Source organism: Delphinapterus leucas, chromosome 8, assembly GCF_059928025.1.
Source record: "Delphinapterus leucas isolate spDelLeu-1000000601 "Yukka" chromosome 8, BTC_Dleu_Yukka2, whole genome shotgun sequence".
Classification (NCBI taxonomy): domain Eukaryota; kingdom Metazoa; phylum Chordata; class Mammalia; order Artiodactyla; family Monodontidae; genus Delphinapterus; species Delphinapterus leucas.
Genome location: NC_143136.1, coordinates 33,763,799 through 33,783,711, shown reverse-complemented (window position 1 = coordinate 33,783,711; position 19,913 = coordinate 33,763,799). Strand labels below are relative to the sequence as shown.

The following is a 19,913-nucleotide window of genomic DNA, read 5'->3' as shown; positions in this document are numbered from 1 at the left end:
TAGTGTATCCGGAAGAGGAACAAATCTTTCAAGCAAATTCCCTTTCTGGTGCGCTCCCCCCCTCCCCAGGCGAGCGAATTCAGGGTAAAAGTTTTTCTTAACTTTTCCCTCCCAGCCCCCTGCCCCTCCCCTCAGGAATCCGCCCAGAGCGCTGCGGACAGCGCCTCTCCGGTTCCCTAGCCCGCCCCTTCCGACTTCCACCCAATCCAAAGGCGGCCACACAGAAAACAAAGGCTGCCATTGGGCCGCCCTGGAGCTCGAGGGCCCGCCCCCGGAGTGGTTTGTGAATGGGGGGAGGGGAGGGGGCGGGGCGGCCTGGAACCCTGCGAGCCCGACGCTTCTTCTGGCGAGTTGAGCGGCTCCGACGCGTTACTCTGCGCTCCCTCCCGGCGGGCGGCGGCGGCTGCGGGCGCTGGGACTCACCAGCCAGGGTTGCGCGGGGCTGGATAGGCCAGGCCCAGGACAAGGGCACCGGGATCTCGCAGCTTTGGACGCAGTGTGACTGGATTTCTTGAAAGAACTCGCTGAGCTCTTGGCTCCAAGAAGCCGATCGGACTCAGCGAGAATCAGCCGTTTGGCTAAAACTTGGGGCCAAGCTTTTGGGGCTGAAGAAGGAGCGGGGAGTGGAGAAGGAGGCGAAGGAGGAGGAGGAGGCGGCGGCGAGCGGAGCCTCGAGGCGAGGAGGCGGAGCAGCACCGTAGAGGCGGCGGCTTTGGCTAGCAAGCGGCGGCGCCCGGCTCTCGCCTGCTCGGGGGCCGGACTTGTTGTGGGGGGCGCGCGCGTTACTGTGCGCTGTGAGTCAAGAGACTTGGGCAAACTTTGAAGGGTAACCGGAGACGCTTGTTGCTCCTCGCCGCAGAAAAAGCCTCGCCGTTACGTCGCGGCGAGCGGAGAAGGCGGCCCCCGCCGGCGCCCCCGGCCCAGGCAGACGAGTTTGGGCCCCCGGCTGCTGCGCGAGTGCCGGGCGGAGGTGGCGGCGGCGCCCCCGCAGCGCGAGCACCCCAGCTGCAGCGCCCTCGGCTGCGCACCGCCCACGGCCCAGCCCCGGCGCCGCGAAGACTCTCATGCGCCCGGCGCGGCGGCGCCTCCCCGGATCCCAGCCTTTCCCGGCTGCCTTGTCGCGATTCTCGGGCTGAGAACGCCGCTGCACCCGCGGCCGGCGATGCTGGGCCCCCGCGCGGCACCGTCGCGCTCGCCTCTGGGCCTGTGTACTCTGGTGATTGCGCTGCTGGGCGCACTGCCCGCGGGCGCCGGGGCGCAGCAGTATCACGGCGAGAAGGGCATCTCAGTGCCGGATCACGGCTTCTGCCAGCCCATCTCCATCCCGCTGTGCACGGACATCGCCTACAACCAGACCATCCTGCCCAACCTGCTGGGTCACACGAACCAAGAGGATGCGGGCCTCGAGGTGCACCAGTTCTACCCGCTGGTGAAGGTGCAGTGTTCTCCCGAGCTGCGCTTCTTCCTGTGCTCCATGTACGCACCCGTGTGTACCGTGCTCGATAAGGCCATCCCGCCGTGCCGCTCTCTGTGCGAGCGTGCCCGCCAGGGCTGTGAGGCGCTCATGAACAAGTTTGGCTTCCAATGGCCTGAGCGGCTGCGTTGCGAGAACTTCCCCGTGCACGGCGCCGGAGAGATCTGCGTGGGCCAGAACACTTCGGACGGCTCCGGCAGCGCGGGAGGCGGCCCCACCGCCTATCCCACCGCGCCCTACATGCCCGACCTGCCCTTCACCGCGCTGCCTCCGGGGGCCGCTGACGGCAGGGGCCGCTCAGCCTTCCCCTTCTCGTGCCCACGCCAGCTCAAGGTACCCCCCTACCTCGGCTACCGTTTCCTGGGCGAGCGCGACTGCGGCGCCCCTTGCGAGCCGGGCCGCGCCAACGGCCTCATGTACTTTAAGGAGGAGGAGAGGCGCTTCGCCCGCCTCTGGGTGGGCGTGTGGTCAGTGCTGTGCTGCGCCTCGACGCTCTTCACCGTGCTTACCTACCTAGTGGACATGCGGCGCTTCAGCTACCCAGAGCGGCCTATCATCTTCCTATCGGGCTGCTATTTCATGGTGGCCGTGGCGCACGTGGCCGGCTTCCTGTTGGAGGACCGCGCGGTGTGCGTGGAGCGCTTCTCAGACGACGGCTACCGCACGGTGGCGCAGGGCACCAAGAAGGAAGGTTGCACCATCCTCTTCATGGTGCTCTACTTCTTCGGCATGGCCAGTTCCATCTGGTGGGTCATCCTGTCGCTCACCTGGTTCCTGGCGGCCGGCATGAAGTGGGGCCACGAGGCCATCGAGGCCAACTCGCAGTACTTCCACCTGGCCGCGTGGGCGGTGCCCGCTGTCAAGACTATCACCATCCTGGCCATGGGCCAGGTGGACGGGGACCTGCTCAGCGGGGTGTGCTACGTGGGCCTGTCCAGCGTGGACGCGCTGCGGGGCTTCGTGCTGGCGCCCCTGTTCGTCTACCTCTTCATCGGCACGTCCTTCCTGCTGGCCGGCTTCGTGTCGCTGTTCCGCATCCGCACCATCATGAAGCACGACGGCACCAAGACCGAGAAGCTGGAGAAGCTCATGGTGCGCATCGGCGTCTTCAGCGTGCTCTACACCGTGCCGGCCACCATCGTTCTGGCCTGCTACTTCTACGAGCAGGCCTTTCGCGAACACTGGGAGCGCACCTGGCTCCTGCAGACGTGCAAGAGCTACGCGGTGCCCTGCCCGCCCGGCCACTTCCCGCCCATGAGCCCCGACTTCACCGTCTTCATGATCAAGTACCTGATGACCATGATCGTAGGCATCACCACTGGCTTCTGGATCTGGTCCGGCAAGACGCTGCAGTCGTGGCGCCGCTTCTACCACAGACTCAGCCACAGCAGCAAGGGGGAGACTGCGGTATGAGCCCCGGCCCCTCCCCCACCCTTCCTTCTCCCACCCCCTAGCAGGGGGAAAGGCGCGGTAGGAGAACAACTGCGGGGTAGGGGGGGGCTTGTTTCTGTCACCTTACGCTCCAGTGAGAAGTGACCTAGAAGTGAGAAGATATATGTAGAGATATACGTGGGTTTGGAAAAGAGGCCTGAGTGGAAGGACGGTTTGGATGAAAAGACTTCTGGCAAAGACTTGCAGGATGATGATCGTCATCATGTTAATCCTGTACGGTACGGGCCGACCTGGGCCAATCGAAAAGATTGAGATCAGAAGGTTGCTGTGAGTTCTTCTCGGCTCTGGGGCCGAACTGGGACTGTGAGCGATTCCCCTGCTGCAAGACAAGTGGCCTGTCCCCACTCCTGTGAGGCCCGGGTGAAAGGCACAGCTCTGTCTGCGGCGGCTGCTTTGTTGGGAAAAGGGAGGACTCCCTGCAGAGTCCTTGTTAAGCGGTGGTCAAACCGTAATCTCTTTTCACTGGGGCCATACTGGAGCCCAGATGGGTTAATTTCCAGGGTCAGACATTACAGTCTCTCCTCCCCTGCCTCCTCCCGCCTGTCTTTCCTCCTCTACTCCTTTCAAGTCGCGTAAAGTAAGCATTTTGAAGTCTTGGGAGGCCTGCCTCCTAGAATCCTAATGTGAGGATGCAAAAGAAATGAAGCTAACATTTTGCAACAAGGGAAAGACGGCGAGTAGTAGGTATTTCTACTACTTTTTTTCTTTTCTGGGGAAGGCAGGAGGAAGAAAGAAGGGTGTTTTATTTGGTTTAATACCCTGAAAAGAAGTGATGACTTGTTGCTTTTCAAAACAGGAATGCATTTTTCCCCGTCTTTGTTGTAAGAGACAAAAGAGGAAACAAGTGTCTCCCTGTGGAAAGGAACAACTGTGAAGAAGACAGCAACTTTTATAGGCAAAGCAGCGCAAATCTGAAGTTTCCCTTTGAATGTTAATTTGGTTGCGATAAACATTCCTTTTTAAGGAAAAGTGAAGGGCAGTGTGCTTCCATACCCCTTTCCGTCAGAGGTTCTGAGTTGGCTAAAGGAAATGCAAGGGGTTTTGTTGTGTTTGTTTTAAGTAAATTTAATTCAGAACACATGATCTAACAGGCCCTGTTAAAACGTTCAGGGAAATCTCCCACTTCATTTTTTTGTCTTCCCATAAACCTGCATTTAGGGTTTTTTTTCTATTTTTTTCACTCCAATTTGAATCATTCAAGATAAAAGGAGAAGCATAATGCCTTTAGCCTCATAATAAAGGAATGTTAAATTTTTTAAAAAGTGAAAAAGCATTTTGTCCTGTTTCCTTTGTTCCATACATCCGTTTATAAAATATCATGTGTACGCTGACCCTGTCTTTGTGTGGCCGGGTGGGAAGGTGACCTGCAGAAATGACAGTGAGTGAAGCGGACAGTTCAAACCAGGGGCCCCATTTTTAAGGAAAGTCATTAAAAGAAGGTAAACTTCAAAGTAATTCTGGAGTTCTTTGAAATGTGCTGGATGACTTAAATTTATTAATCTTAAGTCATGTACTTTTTTTTCTATAATAGAACTCCAATTCTTTTGCGTAGTGGGCTAAAGCTGAGCAGAGAATCATGGGAGCTAACCTTTACTCCACCTTTGACACCACCCTCCAATCTGCCAACACTATCCTATTTCTCAAAACAGTCTTTAAATGCTGTTTTAAATAGTTTTTAAATCATAGAGGGTACTGTCAGGAGTACAAGTTGCTTTATATATGTAATGTTAGGTTGAGTGGAGCTGCTTTTTATATTAAAGTTAACATTGACCTTGTGTTCCTTAAACCTCCAAAACTGTCTGATTTGTCAGATTTTTAAAACTCCCACTACACAGTTTTTGGCATCTTTTGTGTTGTATCTCTTGCATGTGAAATTTGTAAAATAGAGACAAGTGCAGTATGTATATTTTGTAAATCTCCCATTTTTGTAAGAAAATATATATTGTATTTATACATTTTTACTTTGGATTTTTGTTTTGTTTTGCCTTTAAAAATCTACAAGGAAGCCCCACTTTATCACTTGTACAGATCACAAATAAATTTTTTTTAAATACAAAGTGAACGTATATTTAGTTTATGGTTCCTGTGTAAGCCAAAGAATAGAATGTTGTATTACGGAAAGATGGTATGGAGGTATGCCACTGTATGTGTCCCTCATAGAGGAAGATGTTACATATATTAAGGTCTTTTTTTCTTGCCTTTTAAAACACAGAGTGTGATGAATGCCTTCACTGTCCTTTATTTTTTTTTCTGTTGTTGTTGCTTCCGGCCTCTCTCCACACCACCCTACCACACACACCACTAAGCTTTTTCACATCCTGCTCTGGATAAATTACTGAAGGTACAGAATAAGCATCTCTTTTAGAGGGGTGCTATGTGATCCATGTTTTTACTACCCTTCAGGCATACAGTCCATATTTGAAAGAGGACTAGATACTTTTGGTCCACTTTTCTGGAGATGTTTTCCTTGGGAAGAATTCTGAGTTGTTTTTTTTTTTTTTAATCACTGATTGGTGTTTTTGTATTCTAAGGCCCCTTATCTAAAGTGTAGGGACTTAAATCCTTTGGGTTCAGGTGGCTGGGAAAGTCTGTAGTTGATTCCAGAGATCATAACAGGGGCATTGCACGTGGAGCCTTCCCAGCTGTAGGCTTCACTCTACCTTGTAGGTCAATTGAGCCAGAGGTCAAGTGATTCCCCAAGATGGCAGTGACTCAGCAGCTCCGGCAGGAATAGACTCCACGCCTGACCCCAGGATGGCCGCAGAAGCCACTGAAGCTATTCTTTCCTCTTGTCAGAGAGGCTAACTTTGGAATCAGATTAGACCGAGAAGCCTTCCCTATCCAGGCACTTTGATATTAAACAGTCCCTCAGGGAAATAATAAAGGCATTCTAAATACTTCCAATACAAGCCTCGCTAGCTTTTCTTGTTGTTGTTTCACTTTAATTCAGGTGTCCATTTGCTGGCTTTTCATAATAGAGTCCCCTCATTCTCTGGCAGTCATCACAGCAGCAGACAGGACGCTGCTGTTTCTCCTTCCCTGATTTGGCTCTAAGTTTCTGTACTTCTAAAGCTCAACAGAAACAGTTCTGTTTTTGTTTTAATTAATAGGCTCACACACATGGCTGGTGTGTTTTACAAACACATGGAATGAAAACCAGTGACAGTCCTCACCAAGAGGAGGAAGGCTTGCGGCTGCACTGTGTGCAAAGCGGCTTTAAGATCCTCCTGGGTTTTGAACATCACAATGGGTGGGAGGTCATCTTAAGCTGTGAAGATTTTGGCATCGAGGAAGGAAAAAAATAGCGACTTCAAGTCTCTTAAGGTTTATCCCGTTTTTGCTCATAAAATGACACCTTTTAGGTTAAAGAATGCCTCTTTTAACACCACAGTAATACTGCCTATTAAGAATGTTTGCTTTTGGAGTAGGTGGAAGGCTCCCAATGGGGTTTTTTGCTCGCAAATTAACTGCTGAAGGCACTTAGACCCTTCTGTGGGAGAGCTATGTGACTGCTCCTGTAAATGTGTCCTCTTCCTCTCTTGTCAGTGCTGCCTTGTCCTGCAGGGCGCTCAGATTGCAGAGCACTTGTCTTTAGCAAGGGAACAAAGACTGTGTATGAATAAATTACTAGCTGCTTTTTTGCGAGCAAAGATAAAACTGTTCAGTTTAATTCCTTTCACAATGTGGTACGTCCTAACGTCATAGATTCTTACCTAAGAATTTTAGAGGCTTGGGGATCCTTAAGGAGGTGCATCTTTGCAGAAAATAGGTGAGAGAGAGAGTGCTTGTGAAAGGGCATGTGTGGAGTTTAGGAAAAACATTGGCAGGAGTTTGGTGTTAATCCCTAGTTAAGGAGCAGAAACACTTGTGAACATTTTCTTCAGTTTATAAAACAAAATTAGTCTATACAATAACCCTATGCAACACCTAATCGTTTAAAGTAGGTTTGTGAGAAATCTTGGTGAGAAACAAATAAATGTCCTGTTGACAACATCTCACCATTAAAGAAAAAGATTTTTTTAATGTGCTTGATAGAAAACAGTGATATCAGAAATTCTCTGGGTAGAACTATAGAAGTATAACAGCTGTAGGTTTGAGCCCTGTAATTATACTGGGAAATTCTCTTCTAACTCTCCCATCTTTAATTTCACTGAAAAGGCAGGTGGCTATTTATAGATGGTATATTTTTATATATGCATATGTGGATGGTGAATAACAGTCTACAGGGCTCCAGGAAATTCTAGTAGAGACCGAAGCACGCCAATGTGGACTTAAATATTTCATAGATCTGTTCTATTTTTCTCTTATTTCACTGTCAGTGACATTAAAGTGATTTCATAAAACTTGGTTTTTCAACTCTTACTTTCCCATTAGCGATATTTCTTACCTCTGAATCTGTATTCCTCACATTTCATAGAAAAGTGAACTAGTTAAAAAGGTACCATTAAAATGTCAGGTCTTTGGTAAATACACATTGTGCCTCTTATTCTCCGGTTGGAAAAAAAAAAAGTTCTAATTGGAATTTTCTCAGTACCACAGTGGTGGAGAAAGGGAAGTTGAGACAAGACAATAGTTTAAGTGATCTAGTCCAAGAAGCACTGATCAAGCAACCACTACAGAAAAGGTAGTATGACAGGTACTAAAGGGATTACAAGATGACAGATAAAAGCAAGAAAGACACATTCCACCTAAAGTAACTTGCAGCATAGTTCAGGGTGAGGGAGGACAGCATCCCCCATGGAGGAATAAGCAACTAATTATCTTTCCAGGAAGAACCTGACAAGCGTCATCACAGAGGCCCAAATGCTATTTAGAATAATATTACTTGACATTTGGTGGCATTTACTGTTTTAAAGGCTGCTTTCACATTCACTATTTGACTTTATCCTCAAAATTATTGTAACAATCACGTAACATGGAATAATTCCTATTTTAAAAATGAAGAAGCTGAGAGGCTTAGTGAGTTGAAGTGACACAGGAAGAGGAAAGAATCATCTCCTGTCCTCAGATTCTGAGCTCATCGCACTCCCTGTAACATGCCACACAGCCTCTCTCTAAAAGTACTGGGAGGTTCAGTCGTGGGAATAACCTATCTAATTGCAGAGGGTGGGTATCCAGCAAGAATACATTTCCCAAGAACTCAGATTATGTGATTCACCATAACTTTCATGCTCTTAGATCAATTCCTTCGTCTCCATGGGCCTTGCTTTCCTCAACTGGTGAAGTTGACGTCTGAGACCAAGGCCCTCCTCCAGCATCCTGCGATTCCAAGCGGCTGGTATGAAGTACAAATATGGCTCATCCATTTGTGGACCATCCGTGGGTATTTTGAAATCCCTGACTGGTTGTTTTTTCCTCCTGTAGGCCAGTGTGTCCCACCTCTCAGCAAACCAAGCCACTGTGTGCTCAGTGAAGGAAAATGAACTTTCCGTCGGCCATTATAAGCGCAATTCAAAAAGTAAAATCATTAGTGTATTACTGTACACTGAAGCCAAAATATGAGTTTGGGAGGCTGTCTAGTTTCTTCAACTAGCTACCATCTTCTCCTCACTCCTCTTCATAAGCAATTGCTTTCTGCCACTGGGAGTCTGCCTTCCTCAATGCCAAAGGGGTTTATTGCGTCAGATCCTCTCGGTTTCTCTCAAAGACCACGTCCATATCACAACCAGGTTGGCTGCAGTCTCCTTATCCTGGAATTCTCATTGCTGGGTATTTCAAAGCCAAATCAACGTTTTATGTGGCTGAAATAACAGGACAAAGGTTTTTGGTTCTGAACAGTTATACCGGCCAAAATTTTAAATGCTTCTGTAGGTCATTGTCCTTAAAGCCTCTTTCAGAAGACTTCAAACTAACAAAAGAATATTGAAACTACTATGAGGGATTCCAGTGTGCTTTGGCTGGGGGTCTACTTCACTTTGGAAGGACCTTTTGGGGAGCTCAAGGCCACCTCTTTTGCTGTTGAACTTCCTTTAAAATGCCTCACACCTGCAAATCTGTTTATGTGGCGTTTCCCTAACATCAGTTCAGCTTCGAGTTCAAGAAGTGGTCTCCGAGAGACGGGCATATCAGAATAGAAGCAAGAAAGGGCATTTAGGGGGCAGAAACAAAGGGAGGAAAAGTGAAGAGATAAAGTGCCATAGAGTCCATAAATGAAAACAAGCTGCTCAATTGATTTAGGTAAGACAACCACCTCATACCACCTACCCTTAGAAAATGTGATCCCCAAACTTCAGCATGGCCTTGCAGATTCTGGAGGACAATTCATTCAAAGGGAGAAGCATCTTGGGGAGAGTATGGTGGGACAGTGGATAGGAAATTTAGTAACGAACAATGTAACTTGTGTGGCATAACCTAGCACCAGTTATATTTTTTAATTTCCAGAGGAAAACAAATGGCACGTAGCATTTAGTTCCAGTTTCCAAATCTGGGTTAGCTGGAAGGAGGGATGCATGGCAGCTGGTCCCTGAGTTGCTTTTTGTGGTAGATGATGTACAGAATAAGCCCTTGAGCTAAAAATCATGAGTTATCTTCAGTGCCAACAAATTGTTTCTTGAGGACCTAGGACATGCCAGGTGCTGTGCCAGGCACTGGGTTTAGCAGACTGACTTCTGGAAATTGTTATCCTGGGTCTTAGCCAGAGCTAAGCACATACTTCTCACCTCACTTATTTCCCACACCAGCCTCTCAAGTGGGGAGTGGGCCAGAAATACCTTCACTGGTGTTTACAAACTATATTTCTCGCCACTGTCCTAAAGTACAATAAGTGGTTAACGGTACCTTGATCACATTCTGAAGATGGGGAAACTAGTGAGGCTAAAAGCAGCTTGTTCAGTGTCTCGAGTAATCATGGGCCAGGCCATAATGAAGGATACACTCAGGATTCCCAAAGACCCTGAATCTGAGCTTCAAGATGGGGTGTGGCCAGAAGGAGAGGGACATAAGGTGGACAGGGGAGTGACGGGTGATTCGGACCAGCTTTGGGAAAGGGAGCATGACTGCACAAACACTTTGCCAAGGGCAGTGAAGACTGGCTCTTTGTACTTTGCTGATATTGTCATTATCTTTTTTTTTTGCGGTACGCGGGCCTCTCACTGTTGTGGCCTCTCCCGTTGCGGAGCACAGGCTCCGGACGCGCAGGCTCAGCGGCCATGGCTCACGGGCCCAGCCGCTCCGCGGCATGTGGGATCCTCCCGCACCGGGGCACGAACCTGTGTCCCCTGCATTGGCAGGCGGACTCTCAACCACTGCACCACCAGGGAAGCCCACAGCTTTCTTAAAAAAAAAGCCAAAAGGCTTGATAAAGTCAGAAGAGTCCCAGAAAATGAGAACAAGTGTTCAAACCAAATCATCCTCTCAAGTCCTAAAGATGTTTTATTTTACTGCTAGCACAAGTAGCTGACAAAAAGGAAGGCTAAAAATTAAGCTTTCAAGTTCTCCCTTCGGGGTTCACTTAGGGGAACTCCCTCTACAAAAGTGGATTCATATTTCTTTTAAGGTGGGAATCTATTTCACTGTAAGAGTTAAGTGAAACAGCAAGGAAATTCAGTTAGTTCATCTCTGATGAGAGGAAGGTGACATACAATTCTTCCATTCACCAAGTGGTTTTTGGTCTACAGGTTATACAAAATGTTTACTCCAGATAACTAAGTCCCCTTTCAGCACACACACCACTATTATGCATTTATAACTGCACTGTGCTCGTCTCTCAGCATTGCCCAAATCTGTCTGATCAGTTGAAGTGGAGGCTGAAAAAATCTAAATTCGATCTCTACTATCCAATCAGAATCTACCTAAATTGCCTTTTCTTATTTTTAAATCACAAAACACAATTTTCTGCTAGTCAGAATACCCGGTTTGGACTCTGCTTACAAACAGAAATACTCAATGGGTTCCACCTCCATGACAGGTACTGCATGTGTAGGGTAAACATTATGGTGTCTCTTAATCCTGGCTATTCGATTTAAAAAAATGAAAGAGCTTAACCCAAGTTTAGCCTTCTGCATAGGATCAGCCTTCAAGAAAAAGCAGAATGGAGTTAGCCTCATTTTCCTCAGGGACACTTCTTTTACCCTAGAGATCTTTCTTACCTGTTATTGTGAACCAAGAAAAAGGAAACACAAAGATGGAATGAGTTAAAAAAAAAAAAAAATCAAAGGGAAAACCCAGGAAGGAGAGACAGCAAGATAGCAAGAGAAAATTCTGAACACAGCCCTGCTTCTGAGCCACTGACACCTCGATTCAATCATTCCTTTGACAACTATTAGTTGAAATAGTTGAGAGATCATTACTGTCATTCCCCGTGCCCCAGAGTTATGATGAATGGTAACATTAATTGAGGGTTTTGATGCACCAGGCGCATATGCAGAGTATACTAACCACATCTTATCTCATTTGATTCTTTCAACAACTCTCTGAGATAGATACTATTATCCCAATTTAAAGATAGAGAAAGCTGAGTCACCAAGAGGTTAAGTTACTTGCCCAAGACCCCTTGATTCCTATGCTGTACTGCATTCCTCTTTCTGCTTTTTTTCCTACCCTGACTACTGAATTGTTGGTACCCATAGAATAGGCTCTGTTTCTCTGAAATAACTCTAAAACTGTGATTAGCTTTTCTTCGGATTGTGAAATATATTTATTCCAAGTCATGCGTTACTTGTTAGCAGGGTATTAGACCCTGTTTTTCCATTATCTATGCTTAATGACTTTACCCCACATGGCAGGGTATCACAGGAGGATCATGGCCACCAGTGGGGGAGCTGGTGACTGGTGGAGCCAAAGTGGATTTGGACTGAGCTCATCTCATTGTGTTGTTACATAAAAGCGGTTGCAGGGGAGCCCAGTAAGAGCCCCCCTTGGGCAAAGTGACTCCAGAAGATCAACATCCAAGTCTACATGACGACTGCGTGTGGTCCCCAAGTGTTCACTCTGAGTCCAGTCTCCAAACTCCCCATGAAGATGAGGATTTGAGAAATAATGACAGGTTCCCTAAGGAGTTTGGGAGTTGTTTGGGAAAATGAGTTAATGGCTCCCTCTAAGCATTAAAAAAAATCCACTGCTGTTATTCAGTTTGGGGAAATAACTTCAGCTCATTTGTTGAGTGCATGGTGCTAAGATGGTCAAAGGACAAAAGAATGTCTCAAAGCCAACCTAGGCTCTGCCACTCCACAGCCTGAGATGTCCCCTTTCTCTACCAGAGGCATCCTGGGTAAGAGAGCACTGTTGGCAGAATAAAGGCAAGCAGGCATCTCTCTACCAGAGAACTAGTTATTGTAACTCCTCTATGGGACTTGCCTCAGGGGAGAGAAGGCGGTTACAAGGAAAATCACGCTCCCCCTATGGTTGTCGGAGGCTGGCTTTCTCCACTGTCTTCCCCTGCAGACCTGCAGGCTCTTGGTGTTTAAGAGGCATCGTGGCCCGCCATGACAAAGTCAATATTTTACTCTGCCAGCAACTGCAATTTATCCTTGGCTCTGTCCTCTCCCTTAACCCCTACAATCAGCCAACCAACTTGGATTCCAGTTTCCCCACGACCACCATCTCTTGCTTAGATCACTGTAATGTCCCCCTAATTGGGCTCCCTGCCCTCATTGTGGTCCCTCTTCCAAGTCATCCCCACTCCATGCCAGAGGGAAACATGGTAAATGCAGCTATAACTATGTCTCTTCCTTGTTGAAAACCCTAAGCACAGCATACGAGGCCTTCCATGGTCTCTGCCTAACTCTCCAGCCTCATCTCCCACCATTCATGCTCTGCAGAGACTGCTCTGGTAATGTTGACCTGTTTAGAGTTGCCCTACATACTCATGATTCACTTGAATTCTTTTTTATTTTCATTACTGAAGTATAGTTGATTCACAATATTGTGTTAGTTTCAGGTGTACAGCAAAGTGATTCGGTTATATTTTTTCAGGTTATATTCTATTATGGATTATTACAAGATATTGAATATAATTCCCTGTGCTATGCAGTAAATCCTTGTTGCTTATCTATTACAAATTCATGTTTTGATGAAAGGGAGAATTTGTAGCTATTTTGACTGCTGAAAGTGAATCATGCCCCTTATTGGATGCACTCCAGCTCTCTTGCTCCCTACAAAAATGGACAGGAATGTAGATACAGAAGAAAAACAAAGTGGAGACCTAAATACCTCCATCATCACCCTGGGACACTCCTACATCACCCCAGGACAACTAAAAGAATTCCAAGAAGAAAGGACACTGCTGGTCAAAAAAAAAAAAAAAAGTTAAACAAGGTCATTAAGTAGTATTAGTACCTAGGCAGCGATCTGTCTTATATTTAGCTTCTGGTGCCCAGTGTGATATCCAACACATAGAGATGCTCAGTGTACTCGGTTGGATAGTGTCCCTCCAAAATTCATGTCCTTTCTGGAACATCAGAATGTGACCTTATTTGGAAATAGGGTCATTGCAGATGTAGTTAACTGAGTTAAGATGAGGTCATACTGGAGTAGGGTGGATCCTTAATCCAATATGACTATTGTCCTTCAAAGAAGAGGAAGAGAGACACACGGAGAGAACGTCATGTGATAGCAAAAGCAGAAATTGGAGTGATGTGTCTACAAGGCAAGGAATGCCAAGAATTGCTGGCAACCACCAGAAGCTAGAAGAAGCAAGGACGATTCCTCCCCTGGAGGCTTCAGGGAAAGCGTGGTCTTGTTGACATCTTATTTCAGACTTCTAACCTCCAGAACTGTGAGAGAATAAATGTCTGTTGTTTTAAGCCACCTAGTTTGTGGTAATTTGTTACAGCAGCCCAGGAAATTAGTACACTCAGTGAATATCTGTTGGATAACTAAATAAAAGAATGAATGATTGAATCATATGTGGAAAATTATTTGAAGCCAAATAAAGTATTAGCACCCTTAGAAATATGATTTAGAGGTTATCAAGCAAAATCATTTTCTCCTGCCCCATGACCCCATAACTAGATTACAGCTGAACGTATAGTTGGAACCCTAAGTACTAGTTTTGCTATAGACTAGCTACAATACCTCACTACAGCTAGAGAACAAAACTAAGAACTCAGAAGTTCTTTTCAAGGAATCATAGATCATTTTGAAAATCTGATGGAAACTACTGGCTCAGTCCTCAGAAAAATGCATATATGGTCATATGCATGTATGACCAAGACTGCAGACAATTTCCTCCTACCTCCCAAAACCCACTGAACCAAGATTAAAAACCCCTGAATCAGAAAATATAGGTAGAAGGCTTCCCTGGTGGCGCAGTGGTTGAGAGTCCGCCTGCCGATACAGGGGACACGGGTTCGTGCCCCGGTCCGGGAAGATCCCACGTGCCGTGGAGCAGCTGGGCCCGTGAGCCATGGTCGCTGAGCCTGCGTGTCCGGAGCCTGTGCTCCGCAACGCGAGAGGCCACAGCAGTGAGAGGCCCGCGTACCGCAAAAAAAAAAAAAAAAGAAAATACAGGTAGAATATTTAGGATTTTTCACCGATTCTTTGGACACACCGAAAACAGAGAATGGTAGCAGAGTTTTTTCTCCTTTTTAAAAGTCCTTGCCAAATCACAATGCCCCCATCATTTGAATGGGTTTCAGTGGCTCATCGAAGGGTGAAGACAGGCTACAGGAGAGCAACCCAGTCTGGAAATGTAGAGACCTGAATTCTAAATCCAGCTTTGCCATTTAATTATTTTGTTCTTTCTCTCTTCTGTTCACACCAAGCCCCAGTAAAATGTGGATGCTTTTGGGGTCAGAGGACAGGTTAATGAGATAATGCTGGTAAAGCACTTTGCCCCAGGGAAAAGTTCCTATATAAACATGAGATATTATTAGACATTATCAAACTTCAGCCTTGCCAGCATTGACCCAGCCAGTGGTGAGTCCACTTTCTTATCTACTGTTTGGCCAAATTGGGTTCTTTCTCTAAGGCAGAGAGTGTAGGAGGTCTCCTATGGCTGGTGTTGGGGACTCTGATAAGTGGACCTTATCACCTCCCCTTGAGCAATGCGAACAGCTCATTTGACTACGTTCAATTAAAGGCTCCATCCTTTACTAACAGTTAGCCCTAAATCTCTTTGTGCATACATATTAAAGCAATAATCTTTAGGGAATTCTTTCTTTCCTGTGTGTGTTAAGTTCAATGCAAATTATTCAAATATATCAATAGGAAAATAAATGTTATTTCATATTTGGTGATTGCGATTTTTTTTATCACCTATGAGGAATGATTACATAGAATTTCCCCTTTATTTCTGCTGTTCTTGGACAATTTGAACAAAGGAGAAAAACATGATGACCATTGGTTTAGGGATCATTAGTTTTAGAACTTATTAAACGTAACAAAAAGAAAAGAGTAATTTCTACAATTAGTAAATTATGGTTAAACTCAAATGTTTCAAACTAACACTTTTTTACACTCCAAAAAACAAAGGAAAAAGAAAAGCAATCACTTTTCTATGGGAAAAGTTCTATGGGAATTTGTTTAAAAAAAATCTCAAGGGAGCTTTTTTCATCATCAGAATTGACAAGGACACAGTGAACTAAGAGAAACTTAAAACGACAGCAGTAATTTTCATCAACATGAAGATAACATGGAATCTTAATTCAGACCCTTAAGAAATCCCACTACAAAGGGAAAAGTGTTCACCCACAATTACCCACTCCTCATGCCACATACTAAGGGTACCTGACACATGACATTAGCCAGTGCTCTGCATTTGGTCAAAATACATTTTACCAAATTTCACCAGTCATGCATTTCAATCAGAAGAATGATCTTTCAAAGAGATTATTGAATCCTAACAATGTAGAATATGAGCATCTTTTCTCCATCCTTCCTTCCTTCTTCCCTCCCTCCCTCCCTCCCTCCCTCCATCTTTCCCTACTTCCTATCATGTATCAGGCACTGTGCTAAACAAAGGTGAATGACATAACATTCTACTCCTATAAGATCAGTATTTAAACCACTGGGATGGTAGGTCTCACAAACTTGGATAGACAGAGATGCACTTTGGGATGAGGAAATTTTCTTATATGTGTGTGTGGGGAAGGGGAGGGAGCTGCAGGAGCAGAAGAGGGATAATGGATAAGAATGATTGCCCTTGGGAAGTCCTATTTCAGACAAGTTTGAAAGGCATAGTTATGATCTACTGCTAATATTCCCACCATTTTACTTCCTCTCCTTTCCCTCCAGTGAATCAAATATTTAACTCAAAACTTAAATGACCCCCCGAAAAAAACCTATGATATATGCGTTTGTACCTAGGACACATGTATTTATATCCCAGGCTAAATTATGAAGACATGGTGTTCTCCTCATTTCCTCTCTGCATAGGAACATTCATGCCTCATCAAAAAGGAAAGAGGATGAATGAAAAGTAACCCGAGAAGGTTTTAGAAGAGGTATACATTGAAGTTGTTCAAATACATATTTAACATTTACTAAAAATAGCTCTGATTGCAGGAGAAGATTAATTAAAGCAGACAAAAATCTACTAATCAGATTTAAGCTATCTGATCGTGTAATTAGATCTGGCTTTTAGGCCATCCTAACAAGTTTATCTGAAAAGGAAGAGAGATCATTGTTTATTGGAATGGCAATAATTTTTTTAATTAATTAATTTATTTATTTTATAAATTTATATATTTTTGGCTGCCTTTGTCTTCATTGCTGCGTGTGGGCTTTCTCTAGTTGTGGTGAGCAGGGGCTTCTCTTCATTGTGGTGTGAGTGCTTCTCACTGCAGTGGCTTCTCTTATTGCAGAGCACAGGCTCTAGGCACACAGGCTTCAGTAGCTGTGGCGCATAGTCTCAGTAGCTGTGTCTCGCGGGCTCTAGAGCGCAGACTCAGTAGTTGTGGCACACGGGCTTAGTTGCTCCATGGCATGTGGGATCTTCCCAGACCAGGGCTCGAACCTGTGTCCCCTGCATTGGCAGGCAGATTCCTAACCACTGCACCACCAGGGAAGTCCCCAGGAATGGCAATAATTTAGGTTTCTTTAATTGACTCCTGGTGTGAATACCTTGATATCTGCTGTTCTCTAAGAGGCAGCATGGAAAGTTTCCAGGAAAAGTTCGTATTCCAGGGGCAGCTTTGGAATCTACTTACCACTGCAACCCAAGTCTGCCACTGGGGCTTGAGTTCTTCCCAAGGAAACACCAGTTTTCACGGGCAGCCTCACCAGGTGGCAGTCACTGCAGCTGTGCCAGGGCCTGGACAAGGAGCTCAGCATTGAGCAGGGACATTAAGGTAATGGAGGGCATTTCTGAAATCTCACCTTCCCCATGTCCAAAGCACTAAGGGCACCAGAGGCTGTGATTTCAGGAGACAACAGTGAGGATTTGGAGACAGCATTAACATCCTAACATTAAGTCAGCCCAATGGAGCTGCAATGAAGTGGGGGAGAAGAGCACCAGATCTTTCTCCTCCCACTGCTCCCAAATGCCCAAAAACAGTGTGGCCAGGTGCCTGCTAAAAATGAGTACATTCCATAGGAATTTAATAAAGTGCAAAATAAAAATAATCCATAACCTACTTGAAAGCAGAGGCATGTTTTGAAGTCCCTCACTGCTCTAAGCTCTAGTAAACTGACGTTTTCTTTATGAGAGTTTTAGGTAAGAAGGAAGGTAGCGACTGGGGGCCTGAAAGAGGAAGTGGGGATTTCAAAGCCTGGTTTGATCCTGAAGGTCTCGCAGGTGACCAGCTCTAGACACAATCCTAACAGCGCCGTTTACTGGGCACACCTGTGGCACGTTATGCCTCAGTTCATCCTTAAGTTGCAAGGTTAACGGTGTTATTCCAATTTTACAGATACGGAAGATGAGGTTGAAAGAGGTTAAGTAACTGGTCCTGGATCTTCTGGCAAAGTTTAGCCGGTATTTGAGTTTAAACCTGTCTGACTCCAATATCCATGGTCCATTGTCCACTGCCATCCGGGGTGCCTGGCCACACTCTCCCCCACTCCCTACAGATTAGCCAAGACAATTGGACCGAGACAACTGGGGACAACACATGAGGTTACGTGATATTTCACTCTCTGAAATATTCACTATGTCCTCTCACCCTCTCTGGAAGGGACCGTGCATTTATTTATTTATTTATTTTGAATTTTATTTATTTTTTATACAGCAGGTTCTTATTAGTTATCTATTTTATACATATTGGTGTATATATATCAATCCCAATCTCCCAGTTCATCCCACCACCACCACCACCACCTCACCACTTTCCCCCCTTGGTGGGACCATGCATTTATATCCCAGTCTCCTCTTTTTTTTTCATGTTGCTTTTACCTTTCCATTAAATGGACAGCCATCAGCCAAAGCAGATAAGAAAGCTTCCCCCATTTCTCCATCTGGCCCACTCAGTTCACTCGAAGCCGAAGGATGTGCTGGACCAGGCCGATCCAGGACGGGGGAAGAGCATCTTCTCTTTCCTCCTCTGTCTCTCTTAGCATCTGCCAAACAACCCTCTAGAAACACACTCCTACATGGGTATACAAGAGGGTCCCACTTCATCACGCAGAAGGTGGAATACTCCCAATAGTCAGAACCATGTTTTTTTTTTTAACTTTCTTTTTTTGGCCACACTGTGCAGCATGCAGAACTACACCAACCGGGGATCAAACCCGTGTCCCCTGCAGTGGAAGCTTGGGGTCTTAACCACTGGACCACAGGGGAAGTCTCCAGAATGAACTTTTTTTTTTTTTTTAACATCTTTATTGGAGTATAATTGCTTTAAATGGTGTGTTAGTTTCTGCTTTACAACAAAGTGAATCAGTTATACATATACATCTGTTCCCATATCTCTTCCCTCTTGCATCTCCCTCCCTCCCACCCTCCCTATCCCACCCCTCTAGGTGGTCACAAAGCACTGAGCTGATCTCCCTGTGCTATGCGGCTGCTTCCCACTAGCTATCTATTTTACGTTTGGTAGTGTATATATGTCCATGCCACTCTCTCACTTTGTCACAGCTTACCCTTCCCCCTCCCCATATCCTCAAGTCCATTCTCTAGTAGCTCTGTGTCTTTATTCCTGTCTTACCCCTAGGTTCTTCGTGACATTTTCATTTTTTTTTCTTAGATTCCATATATATGTGTTAGCATACGGTATTTGTCTTTCTCTTCCTGACTTAATTCACTCTGTATGACAGATTCTAAGTAGATCCACCTCACTACAAATAACTCAATTTCGTTTCTTTTCACGGCTGAGTAATATTCCATTGTATATATGTGCCACATCTTCTTTATCCATTCATCTGTTAATGGACACTTAGGTTGCTTCCATGCCCTGGCTATTGTAAATAGAGCTGCAATGAACATATTGGTACATGACTCTTTTTGGATTATGGTTTGCTCAGGGTATATGCCCAGGAGTGGGATTGCTGGGTCATATGGTAGCTCTGTTTCTAGTTTTTTAAGGAACCTCCATACTGTTCTCCATAGTGGCTGTATCAATTTACATTCCCACCAACAGTGCAAGAGTGTTCCCTTTTCTCCACACCCTCTCCAGCATTTATTGTTTCTAGATTTTTTGATGATGGCCATTCTGATCGGTATGAGATGGTATCTCATTGTAGTTTTGATTTGCATTTCTCTAATGATTAATGATGTTGAGCCTTCTTTCATGTGTTTGTTGGAAATCTGTATATCTTCTTTGGAGAAATGTCTATTTAGGTCTTCTGCCCATTTTTGGATTGGGTTGTTTATTTTTTTGTTATTGAGCTGAATGAGCTGCTTGTAAATTTTGGAGATTAATCCTTTGTCAATTGCTTCATTTGCAAATATTTTCTTCCATTCTGAGGGTCATCTTTTGGTCTTGTTTATGGTTTCCTTTGCTGTGCAAGAGCTTTTAAGTTTCATTAGGTCCCATTTGTTAATTTTTGTTTTTATTTCCATTTCTCTAGGAGGTGGGTCAAAAAGGATCTTGCTGTGATTTATGTCATTGGGGGTTCTGCCTATGTTTTCCTCTAAGAGTTTGATAGTGTCTGGCCTTACATTTGGGTCTTT

At 45.5% G+C, this 19,913-nt stretch overlaps 1 protein-coding gene across 3 annotated transcripts; it reads left to right on the top strand.

Moving 5' to 3' along the window:
• Nucleotides 1-339: 339 nt before the first annotated feature.
• On the top strand, nucleotides 340-8,725 carry FZD7 (frizzled class receptor 7). 3 transcript variants are annotated; one of them, XR_016394037.1, is made up of 3 exons: nucleotides 340-2,881; nucleotides 8,105-8,204; nucleotides 8,291-8,724. XR_016394037.1 is itself a non-coding variant. In XM_089916493.1 (2 exons), the coding sequence occupies exons 1-2, from the start codon at nucleotides 1,163-1,165 to the stop codon at nucleotides 8,147-8,149; spliced, it is 1,764 nt and encodes a 587-aa protein (XP_089772619.1). In that variant the 5' UTR covers nucleotides 340-1,162; the 3' UTR covers nucleotides 8,150-8,725. The 3 variants fall into 3 exon arrangements, 2 of the variants coding, with proteins under 2 accessions (XP_089772619.1, XP_022423138.1); XM_089916493.1 differs by having other exon boundaries at nucleotides 8,105-8,725; XM_022567430.3 differs by lacking the exons at nucleotides 8,105-8,204; nucleotides 8,291-8,724 and having other exon boundaries at nucleotides 342-8,081.
• Nucleotides 8,726-19,913: the final 11,188 nt, after the last annotated feature.

Bases quoted from the DNA above. Each gene is read 5' to 3' on its own strand.
- FZD7 (XM_089916493.1), top strand. From the start codon at position 1,163: ATGCTGGGCCCCCGCGCGGCACCGTCGCGCTCGCCTCTGGGCCTGTGT. The intron at 2,882-8,104 runs GTATGAGCCCCG...TCATGCTCTTAG, and splicing joins GCAGCAAGGGGGAGACTGCG to ATCAATTCCTTCGTCTCCAT.